This window comes from Phacochoerus africanus, chromosome 16 (genome assembly GCF_016906955.1).
Source record: "Phacochoerus africanus isolate WHEZ1 chromosome 16, ROS_Pafr_v1, whole genome shotgun sequence".
In the NCBI taxonomy this organism is placed as follows: Eukaryota; Metazoa; Chordata; class Mammalia; order Artiodactyla; family Suidae; genus Phacochoerus; species Phacochoerus africanus.
In genome coordinates, this window is record NC_062559.1 from 38655766 (window position 1) to 38669465 (window position 13700).

Here is a 13700-nt window from a genome sequence, read left to right on the forward strand (position 1 = left end):
AGCAGAGACGCTCCTCAGGTGCAGGCACGTCGCAAGGCGCTCACTTCCTTCCCTAGCTCTCTCCCTAGGGTTATTTCTTTCAGTTAAGATCTCCTTTCCCTTTAATAACCTCTAGAAATCTTTCGGTAAAAAAATAATAATAATAAAGCGAAGCCTAAACTGGAAAAAGTAAGTAGAAAAAAGTTCCTCAGACCTGACGGCCCTGCGGCGTGGGGTTGCGCCTGTGGGCGTCGCACGTGAGAGGATGGACGTGGGCGGCGCACGTGAGAGGACGCCCGTCGGGCCGCACCGCGAGCCTGGGCACGTGCGGCTGCGCACGTGGGCGGTGCACGAGCGACCGACGCAGAGCAGCCTGGGCCTCACGTTCCCCCCTCCCTCCCGGTTTCGCGGTCGCCTTGACAACCCGGCGGTGGGCAACGGCGGTGGGGACGAGTCGTTGAAGCTAGGAGCTGGGCCCGGGCCCTGCGGACCTTGCCCTACTCGGCTGGGCCCGCGCCAGGGAGAGTCCCAGCTCCATCCGAACAGGGACTATGAGAAAATGGTCGGGCAAACGAGGAATAAGCTCAAAGAAGCGGCTTCACAGCCGTTGCACTCTCCCCGCTCCACGCAGTCTAGGCGGCGGCGCCGGGCCACCGGAGCCGGGGAACCGGAGTTCGAGGAGGAGCAGAAGGAGAAGATGAAAGAGCCTGAGCTGCTTTTGTCCGCAGGCCGGGGTATCCTGCCAGGGGGCGCCCGGGGGTACTCGCCACGGAGGACCCGAAACCTGAACGCGCGGAATGCGCAGAATTGCATGAAACTGGAGGTGGTTACAAAGACCGTTCTTCTCGGTCGCTTTCAGTTCCTCAGTGCTTTTGTGGAGCAGCTCCGCGACAAGGTGCACCTGTTACGGAGACGTCAGTTCACGGGCAGGATCACCTTTGGCATAGGTGAGGGCAGCTGAAGGCGAGAGCCCTTGGTCAGCAGGGCGGGCTCTGTGCGGATGCTCCCCAGCGCAGCTTAGGCACTCATCCCAGGGACCCGCAGGCCCTCTGAGCCTCGGGTTGGAAGTGGTTTTGGGATTTTTTTGTTGTTGTTTTTGTTTGTTTGTTTTTAAATGATTTTTATTTTTTCTATCATAGCTGGTTTACACCGTTCTGTCAATTTTCTACTATACAGCAAGGTGACCCAGTCACACATACATATACACATTCTTTTTATCACACCATCATGCTCTGTCATTAGTGACTAGATACAGTTCCCAGTGCTATGCAGCAGGACCTCATTGCTGATCCATTCCAAAGGCAATAGTCTGCATTTGTTAACCCCAAATTCCCAATCCATCCTGGTCCCTCCCTCTCCCCCTTGGCAACCACAAGTCTATTCTCCAAGTCCATGAGTTTCTTTTCTGTGGAAAGGTTCATTTGTGCCTTATATTAGATTCCAGATATAAGTGATATCATATGGTATTTGTCTTTCTCTTTCTGACTTACTTCACTCAGGATGAGAGTGTCTAGTTCCATCCATGTTGCTGCAAATGGCATTATGTCATTCTTTTTTATGGCTGAGTAGTATTCCATTGTGTATGTATACACCACATCTTCCTAATCCAATCATCTGTCAGTGGACATTTGGGTTGATTCCATGTCTTGGCTATTGCGAATAGTGCTGCAATGAACATAGGGATGAATGTGTCTTTTTCAAGGAAAGTTTTGTCTGGATATGTGCCCAAGAGTGGGATTGCTGGGTCATATGGTAGTTCTATATTTAGTTTTCTAGGGTACCTCCATACTGTTTCCCATAGTTGTTGTACCAGGAAGTGGTTTTGGTGAGTCCTGAAGATCAGTATAACAAGTGAGCAATAATGGCAAAGTCCAATCTCTGGAAAATCGCTGACAAGAATTCCCAACCTCCTTAGTTCTTATTTTAAAACATTTTTCCAGGGTTTTCAGGCATACTGATCACTTCAACAGTCACCAACAAAATCTCTTCATAATCAAGGCAGCCATTTATGACAGTGGGGGAGCGGTCAGACATTATATTTTTCCTGTATCTTGAAAAAGCAAAATAAAGTGTTCTTTCACTTAGTTGAGAAATTTTAATAGCGATAATAGGTTTGAATTAGGCAGTGTATTTCCCCATGTTGGTATCCATTTACTTTCATCTTGCTGAGGAACTTTGATGCCTAAATTTGAGGAATTTGCTTATTTAAACATTTAAAATATTTTTATTTTCATTTTTCATTTTCTATAGCTGAACAGGTAACTTAACTGTTGCTGTTTCATTAAAATCAATTTTGAGCCTTGATCAGACTGCTGATATAGATAAATGTCTCCTAATGTAAGTTGTGATTTTTTTTCCATCTTAAGTTGACTCCTGATGTTAAAGCAGAATGAATCCCCACACTTAGGATGTGTTAAAAATGCTTGAGAAATAATAGGTGGGAGGTTCATATTTAGATCTTGTCAGATGTCTAACTATGGCAACAAAAATGTTCCACATCCATAATCAAGAGTGTCTGGAGAACTGAGGTGTCTTGCCCAAACACAAGGTGCACCCGTGACTGGCACATTGAAGGCCCTCAGTGAATGTGGGGTGAAATGATAAACTGAGTGCATTAAGTGCCATGAGAGTTCAAAAGAGCAGACTTTAATACTTTAGGATGGGAAGTGGGAAATGAGATCAGGGAAGGTTTTTAGGAAAAGGTGATTTAAATCGTGACAAAAAGGCTACTATTTGAATGTGAGACGTAGAGAACAACAAGTATTAGAGGCTAACAGAACAGCACGATCAGCATCATGGAAATAAAAAATATGAAAACAAAGTAAGGTTGAAAGTAAAGGTACAAAAGGTTCAAAGAGAAGAGGAAGTTGGAAGGCCAAAAGTTGGTTGGGACCTGTCACGGAAAGTCAAATTCAAATCTAAGTTTGAGGCATTTGAATTTTTCATTCTGTAGGAAGGCACTGATTGATTCTTTTCTTTAGGATTTTTTTTTTCTTTGTCTTTTTAGGGCCATACCTGCAGCATAGGGAAGTTCCCAGGCTAGGGATCAAATTGAAGTGTAGCTGCCAGCCTACACCAGAGCCAGAGCAACACCAGATCCGAGCCGCATCTTTGACCTGTGACCTGTGTTGCACAGCTCACAGCAACACCAGATCTTTAACCTACTGAGCAAGGCCAGGGATTGAACCCGAGTCCTCATGGATCCTAGTCAGGTTTGTTACCGCTGGACCACCATGGGAACTCCAGAAAATAATCTTTTAGTGAGGTGAAATGCACATAACATAGAATTAACCATTTTTAAAGTGAACAGTTTTGTGACATTTGGTATATTCACGATGCTAGTGTTGATGATTTTTAAGTAGAGTGACATGATCAGAAAGTATGCTTCTGAGAGATTAATTTGACAGCAGTATGTAAAATGGACTGAGAAGAAAAGCAAAAAAATAATTGAATGCTAGAATCAAGGCACTAGTGGTTTGAATGAGGGTAGTGAGGATAGGGATGGAGAAGAGAGGACAGAGGTGAGAGTTGATAAAAATATATTGAGAGGACCGAGTAGGCAGTGAGGCAGAAGAGGAAAAGAAAGTGGCAAGAAGGAGAGAGACCATGAAGATTAGTTCAGGCGTGGAGATTATAGATTTGGGATTTATCCATGTAGAAGTATGTTGAAACATTAAGATGGAGTTAGATTTCCAAGAGAGAAAAGAGGGCAAAGTAAAGATATTTGGAAAAACCCTTTATATTTAGTTTTAAGGAGTGAGATGAAAAGGAAAAGCCAGATAGATAAGCATGTAAAACAAAATAGTCGGGAAAAATAGAACTGGGAGAGTTGATATGATGGAAGATGACAGGAAGAAATCCTAAGAATCTCGTCTAATGCTACAGAGAGATTGAAAACATGAGAATTGAAAGAAATCATTGATGTTGATAACTTGAAAGGTCATTGGTCATTTACAAGAGTCATAGGAACTTAGAAGAAAGAAATTGGATAAGAATCTTGTCATAGGAGTTCCCATTGTGGCTCAGCAGGTTAAGAACCCGACTATTATCCATGAGGATGCAGGTTCTATCCCTGGCCTCGCTCAGTGGGTTAAAGATCCAATGTTGCCACAAACTGTGGCATAGGTTGCAGGTGTGGCTTGGATCCCACGTTGCTGTGGCTGTGGTATAGGCTGGCAGCTGCAGCTCTGATTCAACCCTTAGCCTGGGAACTGTTATATGTCGCAGGTGCAGCCATAGAAAGAAACAAAAAAAAAAAAAAAGAAGAAGAAGAAGAATCTTATATAATGACAGAGGACAGGGAATTTCATCATTTGAAGGGCTACTACATCAAGTGAAGTGTTTTAAGGCCTAGGAGAATTAAAGGCTGAAGGGAACAGGGAAGAGGGTGAGACTGAGGTTCCAAGATAAGAGATAGTTGGTTGATAGAGCAGTCAGAATAATCGGGAAGGATGGAAAGAAAGACACAAATTTGAGAAACTAACTGTAGAAAAGAGAAGAGATGCTGCTTCTTATGAGATGGTAGAGAATAGAAAAGCAAGGATTGCTGTGTAGAGAAATGTTGAAGAGGGTATAAGAGAAGTCGAAAGTGCTTGCATCAAATGATCCCTGTTTCAGTAAAGTATAAGGTTTGGGTCACGTTCAGAGTTGAGATTGACCACTCTGAGACAGGATGCAAGGGCCCAGAGGACAGGCTTTTTAATCACAGCTTTGGAAGGAGCTGTGATAGGCACTGCCTTGCATTTCCAGTATTGACATCATTACATCTTACTCTTTTGTCAGGTGTGGAGTGTGGGGTAAGAGGAAGACGAGAGAACCACAAGCATATTTTGAAGATTTGGGGGGAAAGTTAAATGGATATAGTAGGATATTTGATCTTTTCCTTAAATATCATTTCTAAGAGTGTTTGCCTGTATATATAATTGTCTAAAGAATAAAAAAAGAGGATATGAATATAATTGAATAGGACACTGTGTATCTTATAGTCAATGAAACTTTATAAGAGGGACATCTGTTTCAAGTTGAGAGGGAAGGTATAGTTTTAATTTTAAAGTGGTTCAGAGTATATTTCTGCACACAATAGATACAAAGTTAACATATGTAATGAGTATATATTTTTCTTCTAGGAAGACCCAGGTAGTAAATATTTTAAGCTTCACAGGCCATATGCATTCTTTGTTATCCATTCTTCTTCTTCTTCTTCCTTATTTTTACAACCCTTACAAAATGTAACCATTTTTAGCTTGCAGACAATATGAAAACCGACTATGGGCCATAGTTTGCTGATCATGATATAAAACAAGTAAATATGAGAAATATTGAAGAGTAGTAGGAATGAGTTCCGAATGGTAAGAGTATGGAAAAAAGAGCTTGAGAAGTATGACTGGGAACATTCAACATTGTGATATGTTTTTTAAAAACCATAGAGTAATTGTTTTAAAGGTATGTTACAGCAAAACAGCTTTTGATGCCTTTTTTCTTTTTTCTTTTTCCAGCTGCCTTTGTGTCATTTTTGCACTGGTAAGATTAGTTTCAGTTTGAAATAAAAACATTCAGATTAAAAATTGCCATTGTTATTTTGTATTAAGAAAACAGGAGTTCCCATCGTGGCGCAGTGGTTAACGAATCCGACTAGGAACCATGAGGTTGCGGGTTCGGTCCCTGCCCTTGCTCAGTGGGTTAACGATCTGGCGTTGCCGTGAGCTGTGGTGTAGGTTGCAGACGCGGCTCGGATCCCGCGTTGCTGTGGCTCTGGCATAGGCCGGTGGCTACAGCTCTGAATCGACCCCTAGCCTGGGAACCTCCATATGCGGTGGGAGCGGCCCAAAGAAATAGCAAAAAAAAAAAAAAAGAAAAAAAAAAGAAAACAGTAACCACTTGCTATGTATGTAGAACATCTGTATGTGTACTGTTTATGTGTATACATATATAGATGTAATACATAGCTTTTTTTAAACCTCATGTGAAGCAGCATTGATAAATGGATGCATTAGGGGAATAGTAATCTATGAATTAAAATATTTTTGCTTTAACAAAGGGTTCACCATTATATTTCTTAAACATTTAGCTTTTATAGTGCACTTTTCATGTTTATTTCATATTAAATCTTCCTTATTATATAATAACTGAGTGTCATTGGTGACATAAACTCAAAGATAAAGTTTTAGTAACATCTCTCAATTGGGAACCAGGTAGAAATGAATATGAACACTACACCCTGTAATGGCAATACAGAATTATATGAGCCTTTGAGTGCGTGTACACATGCACGTTATTTTACTTGAATGATCTATTTGTAAAAACTATGTGTGAGATAATAATAATTTTCTTCTGACATATCTTCATTTCTACCTGAGCTCAAAGATTTCTACTCTTGGAAAGAATGGGATCTGCCCCACGTCCTGTTGGGATAGTGCTGTTCTGACCATTATTCTGCAGGGAGATTTCAATGTTAGGACTAAGGCTGTGATAGTAAGAAATATTTCCTACAGCTTTTGTACCCTGGTATAATTCCTACATGTAAATAAACATGAGTGGAAGACAGGGTTCGTATATGGAATTTTGATTTATTTTCTACTTCTTTGGAAATCATCTACTATGTCAGTTAAGATTTAGCGTAATTGGTAACTATAGCTAATGTTACCTGTCACATGTGCTCCTATTTTCAGTGCCTACAGCTGAGTTTTTTTGAGTTGTTCTAATCTCTTTAAGTACAGTCTTGTGTTCTTTGGCACTTTATGTAGTATTATACGTATTTAAAATTTGCTTTAATATAAAATAATTTTATTTATAATTATATTCCAAAGCTTTTCAACAGTTATAAGAATTTCCCAAACCTGGTACATTAGAATCACTTGTGAAACTTAACAAACAAAAACATGGCTCTGCTGTGGTTTAGAGGTGTGGAGTGGGAGGAGGGGTGGACAGATTATGAGTTTTGGATAGAAAGTTAAGATTAGGACCCAAGGAGTTAAGGAATTTCAGCTATTTGCTAGTGCTAGATTACAAATGTCTAAAAATATACAAATTATTAAATTATAAAGCTGTCTCAGTATTTATTATAAAATTTATTCTTTTTATGATTTTCATACTTTGTTTATAACAGTTATTACTATTTTTGAAACATGTCTTTTTTTTCTAGGATACATTTAATAACGCTTTTTGAAAACGATCGTCATTTTTCTCACCTCTCATCTTTGGAACGAGAGATGACTTTTCGCACTGAAATGGTTAGGTTCTTTCTTCTAATAAATCCATTTGTAGTTTAAGAATAGTAAGACTATAAAAGTGGCATTTATTATAGGAAAACTGAAAATTTTTGGTGAATTGCACTGTTTCTCAAGCTATAGTCTACAGGTTTATTATTTAAATGAAAAAGTGTTTTAGTCCTCACACCATAAACAAAAATAAGCTCAAAATGGATTAAAGACCTAAATGTAAGACCCGAAACCATAAAACTCCTAGAAGAGAACGTAGACAGAACACTCTTTGATATAAGTCGTAGCAGTATTTTTTTTTTGATCTATGTCCTAAGGCAAAAGAAATAAAAGCAAAAGTAAATACATCCTAATTAAACTTAAAACTTTTTGCAAAGCAGAGGAAACCACCCACAAAATGAAACAGTCTACCGAATGGGAGAAAACATTTGCAAATACTATGACTTATAAGAGGTTAACATTCAAAAATATATAAACAACTCATACAACTCGATATAAATTTTTTTTTAAATTGACAGAAGACCTGAATAGACATTTTCCAAAGAAGACAGACAGATGGTTAACAGGACCATAAAAAGATACTTGACGCTATTAGAGAAGTGCAGATAAAAACCACAGTGAGATATTACCTCACACCAGTCAGAATGGCAACCATCAAAAAGTCTAAAATAACAAATATTTGTGAGGATGTAGAGAAAAGGGAATCCTTGTACACTGCTAATGGGAATGTACAATTGGTGCAACCATTATGGAAAACAGTGGAGCTTCCTCTAAAACTGCAAATAGAACTACCATATGATTCAGTAGTTCCACTCCTGGGCATGTATCCCTCCAAAACAAAAATATTGATTTGAGAAGATACATGCACCCCAATATTCATAGCATTATTATTTATGATAGCCAAGATATGGAAGCAACCCATGTATACATCAGCAGATGAATGGATAAATAAGATGTAATATGTATATACAATGGGATATTAACCATAAAAAATGAAATTCTGCCATTTGCCATAGCATGGATAGTCCTAGAGAATATTATGCTTAGTGAAATAAGTCAGAGAAAGACAAATAGTCTTATCACTTATATGTGGAATCTAAAAATAAAACAAATTTATATAACAAAGTGTTTTAGGTTTTTTATCTCATTTTCCTTCTTTCCTAATGCAGAGTTCTTTTTAAGATAAAAGATACAATAGCTAAGGAAGAAGGAAAATGAAGACAAGGCTTAAGAAGTAATACAAGACTATCAAATGTTATCAGAAATTCCTTTCTCTTGGGATAGAGATGGCAGACCCCATGTTTTACTGGCTCTTTACAAATTTTTTTTTTTTAGCTCTCTTGATTTCAAGGCAATCTCTTGTAAGAGACAACTTTTGATAAAATGTCTTTAATAATTTTTTCTGTTCTTTTGATACCTAGTCCAAAATATGGAGATGATACCATCTACCATATATATTTCACATAATTATTGTGGGGGTTAAGTAGGGTAAAGAATGACAGAAGTGTAGAAATTTGCAATTAAGAGAGACCACGACTGTCCTCCAGCTAGTTAGAGACCAAAAGAAGACCTGAAACTGGCTCTCCTGTCTGGGTAGCCACTACTTTTGTTTGTTTACTTTTAACTGTGGCTAAATTTACTTTTTAAAATTTTTATTGAAATGTAGTTGGTTTACAATATTGTGTTACTTTCTGCTATACAGCAAAGGGACTCAGTTATACATACACACTTTTTCATATTCTTTTCTATTACAATTTTCACAGGATATTGAATATTGTTCCCTGTGCTATACAGTAGGATCTTTTTGTTATCTACTGTGTGTGTGCTAGTTTGCATCTCCTAATCTCAGACTTCCAATCCTTCCCTTCCCCTTGGCAACCACAAGTGTGTTATCTATGTGAGTCTGTTTCTGTTTTATAGATATTTTCATTTGTGTCATATTTTAGATGCCACATATAAGTGATATCATACGGTATTTGTCTTTCTCATTCTGACTTCACTCAGTATAATAATCTCTAGATCCATTCATGTTGCTGCACATGGCATCATTTCATTCTTTTTATTGCTAATATTATACACTTACATTGTTGTATAGCCATCACCACTGTCCGTGTCCAGAATTTTATTATCCAAAACAGAAGCTGTACCTGTTAAACACTTCTCACTCCCACTCCGTCCTCACCCAGCTCCTGGTGATTTCTGTTCTACTTCCGGTCTCTATATTTGCCTAGTCTAGGTATCTCAACCACTACTTTTAAAGTCTCACCCTATAGCCCCTCTAGGCTTTGAAGAATTGGATTTGCTAGCATTTGTATGGCATTTGAATTTTAAATATAGGAGTTATTTCCAAAGAGGGTATAAAGTATTATTAAATAAAGAATGTAGCTAGGCAGAGTCTCAGCTTTGATGACAGTTCACTAGATTTGAACAGCAGTTCTATGGTTCGCTGTGTCATGGCTAGTAAGTTAACCTGATTCTCAGTCTCATCTCTTCACTAGAGAAAAATGCTAACTTTACAGGAGTTTATCAAAAATGAAGGAAGATGAAAATGAATGAAGCACATAGCACAGTACATGGCACAAAACAATAGCTGTTATTAATAAAAATTTATGCTTGCTATTTCTCTAAATATAGACATGCATATTAGACATCTTTTCATTGTAATACTACCTTGTTTATTTCGTAAGGTAAAAAGGGAAAATCCTTATATGAACTCGTTTTACTAATCAAAACTATGAGGGAATGCTCTCTCAGACATTAGGAAGACAGACCTTTAGTAGTTACTAGTGTTGCTTCATCTATCAAAAATAAAGTACCTGTAGGAGTTCCTGTTGTGGCTCAGCAGTAATGAGCCTGACTAGTATCCAGGAGGATTCAGGTTCCATCCCTGGCCCCACTCAGTGGGTTAAAGATCTGATGTTGCCAAGAGCTGCGGTGTAGGTCACAGATGCTGCTCGGGTCTGGCATTGCTGTGGCTATGGTGTAGGCTGGCAGCTCCAATTCGACCCCTAACCTGGGAACTTCCATATGCCGTGGGTGCAGCCCTAAATTTAAATAGTAAAATAAAGTATCTGTAGTTGTTGAAGCAGGAATGAATGTAGAGTTGAAGCTTATTTTTAATGTTCTTGGCAGAGAGTGTATTAAAAACTAGGTGGCCCTTTATTTTTAAAAGGGAAGGAATACAAGAAACCGATAAAGTAATATGAAGCAACATGCTTTTGTTAATCTTTGAATTTTAACTAAACAGTAATTTTACTAGCCTAATAAAGCCATTATCTCACATGCTAGAATAATGCACTAAAATAATCCATTTTTAGGACAAAGCATTTGCGTCATGAACAATAGTTCACATTCCCTTAGCTTTCACTTTGTGCAGAGTCAATAGATGGAGCTAAGAAGTTAGATGGAAGCATGAAATTCTATCTCCTGATGTTTGTGATCATTATTTGTTATTTATTAAGTGAGTTGGAGAGAAAGAAGTAATTTTCTCTATGCAAAGTTGTACATATACAAGGACATGAAGTCATCTCTGTTTATGCCAGAATCATTAGATTCAAGTTCTAGGCATCTCCTAATGCAGGGGTAAAATCAGGCATGGTAGAATTAACAATATATTGTGTACATGTTTTAAGGTATGAAAACATGGTAAGGTATAAAACATGGTAAGGTAGAAACATGGTAAGGTATGAAAACATGGTAAGGTAGAAAAGCTCCTTAAAAACATTTAACCAGCTCTATAAACTTTTTCAAACCTATGGAAACTATTAAAGAATAGTACAACTATAACCTGAAAATACATGGTTGAGTCCAAGAAAGCAATAGCAAGGAGAAATTAGGAAATCTTATTATCAACCTCTTTCTTTTTTCAGAAGAAACTGTTCTAAAAAGAGTTATAAAAATAACCATTTTCCAATTTTACTTACATTGACACTTTGTACTTTTTCAAAGGGACTTTATTATTCCTACTTCAAGACCATTATTGAAGCACCTTCATTTTTGGAAGGACTGTGGATGATTATGAATGACAGGCTCACTGAATATCCCCTTGTAATTAATACAGTGAAACGATTCCACCTTTATCCAGAGGTGAGCAATATTTTGGGATAAATATTTGTAGAGGGGTTCTTTTTTATCGGATAAAAATAGTGAGCACAATGATGTTATAGAAAGGAGGGGATCTTTAAAGTTTATTGATTGTGTGTGTCCTTATGGTTGATCAGGGTTTTAAAAGTTCCTCTCCTAAATTTAAAAACTCCAGAAATTGGAGTTCCCGTCGTGGCACAGTGGAAATGAATCTGACTAGGAACCATGGGGTTGCGGGTTCGATCCCTAGCCTTGCTCAGTGGGTTAAGGATCCGGCATTGCCATGAGCTGTGGTGTAGGTCACAGACGTGGCTCAGATCTGCCGTTGCTGTGGCTCTGGCGTAGGCCTGTAGCAACAGCTCCGATTAGACCCCAGCCTGGGCATCTCCTTATGCTGCGGGTGCGACCCTCAAAAGACAAAAGACAAAACAAAATAAAACCAACTCCAGAAATTATGCTCACATGACCTTAAAGAATAGAGCTTTAGTATGGAAATAATGACCAGCAAAATAGACAAGCCAGATGGGAAGGTGCCAAGAAGGATTCTAGATGGAGATTGTTGGCTTTAGAGACCACGTGGATGGACATACTAATCACATGAAAAGACAGTGAAGGTGATGGGGAGAACAGTGACCTTAGAGTTACATTAATAAAGCAAGCCTTATGTAGTGATACAGCCAGAAATATATGAGTACTTCCCCGTACTAAAGAGTATATGTTTTATGGTGGTCTGTACATTCTAGAAATTGGGGAAAAAAATAGTAAATTCAATTTATGAACTCTGAAGATAATTGCTGACTCGATAGCATGATAAGCACTACTTTTGAGTCATCTCAGTATCTAATAGATTAGTCAAAAATTAACTGTGTTTTTGTTTTTATTGAAGTATAGTTGATTTCCAGTGTTGTGTTAATTTCTGCTATGTAGCAAAGTGATTCAGTTATCTATACACGTTCTTTTTCATATTCTTTTCCATAATGGCTGAAGACAGGATATTAAATATAGCTCCCTGTGCCGTACAGTAGGACCTTGTTGTTTATCCCCCCTGGTTTGCATCTGTTAATCCCACACTCTCATCCTTCCCTCCCCCTTGGCAACCACAAGTCTGCTCTCTATCTGTGAGTCTGTTTCTGTTTTGTAGATAGGTTCATTTTTGTCATGTTATGGATTCCACAAATTATGGTATTTATATTTTTTTCTAACTTGTTTAGTATAATAATTGCTAGGTCCATTTAATAATGTTGTAAATGGCATTATTTCATTCTTTTTTATGGCATTGTATATATATATATATATACCACATCTTATTTATCCATTCATCTGTCCATGGACTTTATATTGTTTTCCTGTCTTAGCTATTGTGAATAATGCTACTAGGAACATAAGGATGCATAAATATGTTCTAATAAGAGTTTTCTCCAAATATATGCCCAGAAGTGGGATTTCTGGATCATATGACAACTCTTATTTTTGAGGAACCACCATACTGTTCTCCATAGTGGTTGTAACTAATTTACATTCCCACCAATTGTGTAGGAGGGTTCCCTTTTCTTTACACCCTCTCCAGCATTTATTTGTAGGTTTGTAATGATGGCCATTTTGACTGATGTGAGGTGGTACCTCATTATAGTTTTGATTTATATTTCTCTTATAATGAGTGATGTTGAGCATCTTTTCATATGCCTCTTGGCCATCTGTTTGTCTTCTGTGTAGAAATATCTGCTTAGGTCTTCTGTCTGTTTTTCAATTGGATGGCTTTTTATTTCCTCATATTTTATGGATTTAAAAATTATTGCTCTTTAGATTTTGAGATGCTTTAAATTATGGAAACTAGAGAATAACATGAAATATGTGTGATTAACCATCTAAAATAAATAAATGCTACCTTTTTGTCAATTTTTTTTGCTTCAGCTATGTTAAAATAATTAAAACATTATAAATACAATTAAAGTCATCTTTATTCTGCTTCTCAATCTGTATGTGCTTTAAATGCTTCCTGTCTTGTTCTTTATAGTAAAAGCTTGCTGGTCTCTTATCTGGGAGAATGACTTGATTAGAGAAACAAGATAGATTTCCTGGGTAGCACCAAAGGCTTCATCTGAGGTTGTTGGTTTTGAACCTAGAACAAAACCAGCCAGCAGAGTTGGTTTTTCCAGCTATAATCAGTTTACCAAGTATGAGCACTGAGAAGGTGGAGAGCTGGATTTAATCACATTTGGTCAGCTTTCCATAGAATGTAAAAAGCCAGGAAGACCACTGCTCCCAGCCTAGTAGCAACAACATAGGCTGGATAATCTGCAGTCACAACTTTTCCTAAAGCCATCAGGGAGCTGAGGTTGTCTGGCAAACAACTACCTCAAAGTCAAAAGAAAGAAGGCACTTGCAAGGAGAATGGGGACACAAATATTTGTTTATGTGGGT

The 13700-nt window shown here is 38.0% G+C and overlaps 1 protein-coding gene across 1 annotated transcript in view; it reads left to right on the forward strand.

Annotated features, from left to right (window-relative positions):
• The first annotated feature begins 399 nt into the window (after positions 1-399).
• The window catches only part of DPY19L2 (dpy-19 like 2), a 69724-nt gene continuing 56423 nt past the window's right edge, over positions 400-13700 (forward strand). Inside the window, exons 1-4 of the mRNA XM_047763093.1 lie at positions 400-926; positions 5475-5499; positions 7121-7208; positions 11145-11282. Of these exons, the coding sequence (XP_047619049.1) occupies positions 539-926; positions 5475-5499; positions 7121-7208; positions 11145-11282 (639 nt within the window). The 5' untranslated portion in view covers positions 400-538. The remainder of the gene's footprint in view (positions 927-5474; positions 5500-7120; positions 7209-11144; positions 11283-13700) is intronic.